This window comes from Limulus polyphemus, unplaced genomic scaffold (assembly GCF_000517525.1).
Source record: "Limulus polyphemus unplaced genomic scaffold, Limulus_polyphemus-2.1.2 Scaffold3703, whole genome shotgun sequence".
Classification (NCBI taxonomy): Eukaryota; Metazoa; Arthropoda; class Merostomata; order Xiphosura; family Limulidae; genus Limulus; species Limulus polyphemus.
In genome coordinates, this window is record NW_013669313.1 from 33,625 (window position 1) to 40,423 (window position 6,799).

Sequence of the window (6,799 nt, forward strand, 5' to 3'; positions counted from 1 at the left end):
TAAAGCCAAAACGTAAAGTAAATAAAAAACTTCGAAGGATTCTGTGGAGTTCACGATCTTTCAGTTATCCAAGGTTTTAACTAGTTTTAAAAATAAATCGATCGTACTTCTACTACTATTACGTACTAGTCCTCACCTATTTTGTCTTTCAGCAAAGGTGTTAAGTCATAAATCTTTCCAAGAAAGGATACCCATAAATCACCATCTTTGTTGTGCATGGCAACTTCTTTTGTTGTTAAGTAAATTGATCTTGACATTATGTTCAATATCAAAAACTGAACATCTAAACGTGACCAGTTTTTAAATACAGTCGTAGGACGATATAATGTGACAATCAATCCCACTATTCATTAATAAAGAGCAGCCCAAGAGTTGGCGGTGTTGACTAACTGACTTCCCTCAGCTCTAGTCTTCTGACTTAATATGACCTAAGCCTTTATACATCCCATTGTGTAGGTTTTGTAGTGATTTCTAAGCTGCATCATATTCTAGAGGGTGTAGTGGGCCAGGGCTGATGTTGGAACTGCTAACAAATACACCGGGTGTTCTTGAGGTAGTGATGGCGATATCAAAATAGAAGTTTCAGCATTTGTGATGATACAGCAGTTGTCTGACATTGGGTTGCTTCCTGGGGCTTCTCTGCTGATGTTGAGAGTTTTAAATTTAGGAAGGTCTTGCTTTGAGTACACGTGAGTTTTGTTTAGATGTTATGAATAGTTTTCTTTTTGTGGGATGTTTAGACTTTTCCTCCTGTTTCTCCCTGGCCAATTTTATATGGATCATACTGGTGGTCATAGCTATATCTCTGGGTCATTGTTATCCAGTATCAAGCTGCCAGTAGTCTCCTAAAGATTCTGAATGCCAGATGTTCTAATGTGCAGAATATTCTTCTCTATTTCTCCATTAGCTCCTCTTCAACCATGATCAGACCTAGTGCTGCTTCTGGAATATATGGAACCTTGAGCTTGGAGCTGAGTAATTTAGTTGATTACCTTTTAGCATTGATTACAGTAATTAGTGTCAGCTAAACTAATTGATTAACCAAAATTATGATTAAATCGATTATCACGAAAATAATAGACTAATTGAAGTTAAGTTTCCAATTATCACCATATTTTATTATTCCAACTATATGAGTAATCAAAATATTGCTATTATGTTTGTTGTTGAGTGCAAAGCTAAATAATGGGCTATTTGTACTCTTCCCAATTGTAACTTTATAAGTTGTTTTTCAACTTTGTTCCACTATAGTAATGTGGGGGAGGCTGTCTTTGTTGTGGAAAAGTTACTAAGGCAATCTGCCACTTTCACTAATATTGAACTGTCTGGCAGCACCTGGCATCATCTTCTTTTGCATTGCTGACTAGAGAGAAGGCAACTGGTGGTACTCGCCACCAGATTATTTTTCTTTTGCTTGTAGTATCGTGGTTTGACAAACTCTTAATCAAATTGCTAAGTGTAATCAATTAATGGGACTGTTATCTAATCGATTAACAAATGCCACTAATCACCCAATTCTACTTGAAGTCAGCCAAAAATATTCAGTCTTTCAATTGAACATCTAGTCAATTAGATGAAAAATTAGATAGCCAGAATAGTCAAGCATTTGGTCTTGCATAGCATGCATCAAGATGAAAAACATTTAGTCAACTCAGCTTATATGTAACAAAATGAATATTAGTATTAGGAACTCCTTTAAAAAGTATAAAAATGACTTGAGCTCCAGAAAACGTTATTTTATCAATGTTCCAACTTGTATGTTCTTCAGAGTAGTACATTTTACAGCAACACAACTAGTGTGAACAAGTATTAGCTATACAGTTTCTTCTGAATAAAGCTTAGATTTGTCAGTTAGAAGTTTTGTAACTAAAACTTGACAGTACTAGTTGTGTTGCTGTAAAACCATCTACCAGAAGAAGGCATGAGCCACAATGACCATAAAATAAAACCTGTTTTGGAGCTCAAGTGTTTTTATTTGTAGAAACAACTTAATTTTTGATATGTCAGAATTTCAGTTAGTAGTGCAAGGTTGAAAGATGTAATTAAACAGTTAAACCAAATTCTACGCTGCAAGACTATTTTAGACACTAGGTGTTAAAAACAGCATTTGTGGTCAAATGCCATTTTCTGAAGGCATGCAAGCGTACAGATGTACCGGAGAAAATGTCTCCCAAGCACCTGTGAATTGAGACATACTCTTAATCAATATTTTGCCAAGCTCCATATTGGGCCATTGCCTAGTGACAACCTCAAAATTCAGCATGACTACCACTCACATGTAAGTGAGTCTTCCACTATTGTCTGGTTGTTAAACACAACCTGGATCCAATGGGAAAGGAAAGGACATGTAACTGCTTGTGTATTGTCGTCCATAAATAAGTGAAACCAGACTGGCCACTAAATTTCCCATGCCACCATAGAATGTAGATTTTAAGGGTACTAAGGAGAGGCGTAAAGTAACACCAGCATGGTAAAAGCTTTCAAAGCTGCACCATAACCTAGTACTGAACTTGCAACATGCCTTGTTCTGGTAACAAACCATGAAACAACATTTATGGAATTTTAACACTTATTTTTTAGTTCTCTACCCAGTCCCACATTTCTTGTATAAGATTGTAGCGAAAATTGTAAGAACTTTTAATGCCTCGATTCTGTAATGAAAAAGTGAACATTAAACTATGTGTGTATCAGATTTGGACTTTTATCACATTTGAAAGATGCTGCCCTTAACCGGTAGGTCAGTAGTAAGTTTCGGGACTTAAAATGCCAAAATCAAGAGTTTGATTTACCGTGGTGAACAGAGTGCAGTTTTGCGATAAAAACCAACAGCAGTTAATAAACCATTTTCGCCGAAAGCCTTATCTCATTATACCGGCTGGGTAACAACATGAAATCTTAACAAGTACATGAGAAATGAAATATTAATACGGATATACATAGACGGAATTACATTCATTTTACCGCAAACACTTTACGACACTGATTTGGTTATTGTGTAAGTTACAGTTTTGTATGTTCATTTTACTGATTTTAACTGTAATTACTGACACTCTAGTTCGATGAATTTTACGTGATGTTCTTTGTATTAAGTCTACGAGTTCAAACCGCTAAAAATCGGGTTTCGTTGCTTGTGGTATAGGTTTGTTATGAATTTCGCGCAAGGCTACACTAGGGCTATCTGCGCTAGCCGCCCCTAATTTAGCAGTGTAAGAGTAGAGGCAAGATAGCTAGTCATCACCACCCACTGCCAACTCTTGGGCTACTCTATTACCAACGAATAGTGGGATTGACCGTTACATTATAACGCCCCCACGTCTGAAAGGGCGAGCAAGTTTGGTGTGACGGGGACTGGAACCCGTGACCCGCAGATTGCGAGTCGAGAGCTCTAACAACCTGGCCATGCTTGGCCGTGTTGCTCGTAGTGGGCAAAGCACGTATGGCCCTTTGTGAAGCTTTGTGCTTAAAAAAAGCAAACATACATACAAATTGTTCTAAGTGATAAGTGACAATTGTTTGTTAATACAATAGCAGTTTATAGATACATAAGATTCTTCTTTATAACTTATATATCTTCCACACCATTCAATCTTTCTAAATGAAACTCGTGTAGAATATTTTGTTTTGCAATATAAGTTGTTTATCTCTGCTTTTGCCTTTGTCTTCGTGTGTTAATTTTTTCAGTCTGTTGAAACGTCAGCAGACAGATAATGTTCCAGCTTGTGAAATTCAACCTATAAAACCTTAGGCAAATCATGTATATAAACTTGTTATTATATACAAGTTATTAAAACCAGGAAAACCTTTCTGACGCTATCTGTTGACATTTGGAAGTAGTAACTTTTCACACTTTTGAAACCAAAATCATCGCTACGTCTAATTGACAACATTGATATATAATAAAAATTAATCAATTAAACATTTATTACTTTTCGTTTCAATTTCACGTTTTCGCAATACTTACAGGAAGTCCCTTGTTGCGTCCTCTATTGGCTTTCGGAGGTAAAGATATATCCAGTTGGTTTGACGATGAAATTGGTGAGGTAAAATTTTATATGTACCTTTTCGGTATATTGCATTTTCAGATAATAAATAATCTAAAGAACGAAGAACCAATGTGCACTTAGAAGTATTTTTGAAGAACTTTACTATGAATAAATTACAAAACAAATTTTATTAAATCACATAGATAACAGAACAATTAACATTTTTATATAGAAGATTAAATGGAAAACGAAAATATTACAAAGAGAAAATTGAGAGGCGTAACGTTATGTCAGTTGTTTCCTTCTTTTATTTATATGTTCAGTATTTCAAAATAATAGTGAAGCAACAAATATAAAAATAAGTTAATTTTGAATATTTTTTTATCTTTAGAAGAAATTATTATTTGTAAATTTCATCCCTTTTAACTTATATGTTATTTATTAATAACTGTCACATGCGTCTATGGCAGCTGTTAGGTATATTTATTTTGGCGTACAACCGAGTTGTGTTAATAAAAGGTGGCGTTTGCGCTTAATTTGAGAAACATTTAACAGAGATGAAGAATTTATAATGATTTTTCATAGAATCAAATTCTTGATTAGAGGTTTGATAAAATAACTTTTATTTTTCATTTATGTTTGTTTTTAACGCAAAGCTATACAATGACCCAATGTTCTATATCCGCTGCGGAGACATAATTCCGAATTTTAGCGTTATAAACCCAGAAATTTACCACCGAGCCATCGTGGTACTTTTTACCCCTTATTAAATATTGTTATATATTATGATTGATTTCCCTAATGCTGTAAAGTATAATGACTTTTTTATATATTTTAGCTTAAACAACACGTAGACCCTATTACAAACTGTGTGATACCCTTCACACCACACGGAAGATTCATCCATGTCCCTCCGAAACAGCCACGAACGGATTGGTGTAACGACTTTAACATTCCCTGGTGGAAAGATGACAGGTACATGGTAGGAAGACTGACTGCTAGATCTAGGAAAATTTGTATAGTTAATACCCTTACATCCGGAAAAGTAGTTATGGAGGTGTGTGTTGATACTTTATTTTTCAGAACTTGCGATAGAAAGTACTTGCTTTTAGAATTATAACAGATATACTTCTCTTTTTAATCAACTAAAACTTTCACAAAAGAACACTAACTTCGAAATTCGAGCCAAAGATTTTATGATAAAACCTAACAAGAGTAACTAGGAGTAAACGCTGACACAGACAAGCCTATCCGTGACGTAAAAATAAAAATCGTAATTGAGTTTATTCTTTTTTTACTGTCTGTTCCGTTTGTATATCTTAAAACCAATCCAATGATACACAGTAATTGAACATTAGGAAAAAATTATTAAAGCATTTACTTTTTCAGGGTTTAAGTTCAAAATTATTATTTAAAATAATAATTTTGCCCCTTCACACAAGCCTAATCATTTGCTTTTCGAAAACTTTAACTATAGTTTATATTTTTTTGTCCATAGATTTATGTAAATAATAGCAGAGCATCTATTGGTTTTACTCCTACAGTCAGAACATTATATAATCAAGTACTGTACAGTACTATACATCAGTGCTTCTCAACTATTGGTCTATCGACCGGCGCAACCACAGAAACAAACGGACAAAAAAAACTTACAGAATATTCATTCACATGTAAATCGTATTAGTTTTTCATTATACCTCGACAGTTTAAGAAGGCAACGAATCGGTCCTGGTATCAAAATGTTGAGAAATGCTAGTAAAAATTATTTCGAGATATTGAGTTCGGTTGAAATGCTTCACATTTGACATACATCAATGTACTAAAGATTTTACATTAGTTGTAAAATCCAAGTTAATTTATACAGGTTCTATGTCTGGATGAAAAACCCTAGTTTTGTTTGAAATCAAATCATATTCAACAGGTGTGCTGTGAAGAAACTTTGAACGAAATTTTATACCGTTATCTGACCTTCAATTGTCATGCAGCCAGCTACACGTGGAAGTACCAGGGAAGGCCACTGGACATGACTAAAACTTTGGAAGAAAACGGAATACCTGATCGTAGCTGTGAGATAGAAAGCTTGCGACTTGACGAAGACGATTTTCATCCTTTTATTCATATTTATTTTAACGATGACTTAACAGAAATGTGACCCTGTTTTGTAATTTATTTAATTTGGTTTGATACTTGAACAATTTCTTCTTCGGTAATAAACATATTACAAAGTTCTGTGATGTAAACTAATTTATAATATAAACATAAAAAGTACGTGTAATATGAAGAGTTTTGTTGATATGGTTACAATAAGCAGGAAAACAAACGTGTGGGAATACTATAAAATCATAGCAGGAGTTATAATATTTCATAATTCTTAACTTTATCTACACATTTAATAATAAAAAATAGAAAATTTTGAAACGAATATTCATTTATCGTAACCATCAAGAAAGTAGGAATAAAAATATGTTTAATAGCCACTAATTATCATAGATTTCTCTCAGAATATTCATTAATTTAATATTTTGTTAATTTAAAGTCCCTCTCTGGTATTTTTTCATGAGCATGTTAATTTACATAAAATTATATTTATTCAATACTAAAGTTGTTTTAAAGTTTAATTTTCTATATTACATTAGGAAGTAATAACGAGAACATTAATAATAACGTGATATAATTAATTGTACAATTTTATAGTTTTAAAAAGTGAGACGAAAATATATCAAAATTATTTTTGTACTAAAATTTCCAATAGTGCAATAAATGTCAATATTTTGTTACCTTGTTTTTAAGAATTAATATCTCGTATATATTTATTA

General features: G+C 33.3%; 1 protein-coding gene across 3 annotated transcripts; it reads left to right on the forward strand.

Moving 5' to 3' along the window:
* Positions 1-318: 318 nt before the first annotated feature.
* LOC106469881 (cytochrome b5 domain-containing protein 1-like) lies at positions 319-6,212 on the forward strand. 3 transcript variants are annotated; one of them, XM_022398459.1, is made up of 4 exons: positions 319-975; positions 3,964-4,040; positions 4,822-5,040; positions 5,905-6,212. In XM_022398459.1, the coding sequence occupies exons 1-4, from the start codon at positions 921-923 to the stop codon at positions 6,133-6,135; spliced, it is 582 nt and encodes a 193-aa protein (XP_022254167.1). In that variant the 5' UTR covers positions 319-920; the 3' UTR covers positions 6,136-6,212. The 3 variants fall into 3 exon arrangements, with proteins under 3 accessions (XP_022254167.1, XP_022254168.1, XP_022254169.1); XM_022398460.1 differs by having other exon boundaries at positions 5,969-6,111; XM_022398461.1 differs by having other exon boundaries at positions 4,822-4,958; positions 5,905-6,044.
* The last annotated feature ends 587 nt before the right edge of the window (positions 6,213-6,799 follow it).

Coding starts and splice junctions, on each gene's coding strand:
- LOC106469881 (XM_022398459.1), top strand. CDS start 921: ATGATCAGACCTAGTGCTGCTTCTGGAATATATGGAACCTTGAGCTTG. Junction 4,041..4,821: donor TTGACGATGAAATTGGTGAG/GTAAAATTTTAT, acceptor TATATATTTTAG/CTTAAACAACACGTAGACCC. Junction 5,041..5,904: donor CCGGAAAAGTAGTTATGGAG/GTGTGTGTTGAT, acceptor CATATTCAACAG/GTGTGCTGTGAAGAAACTTT.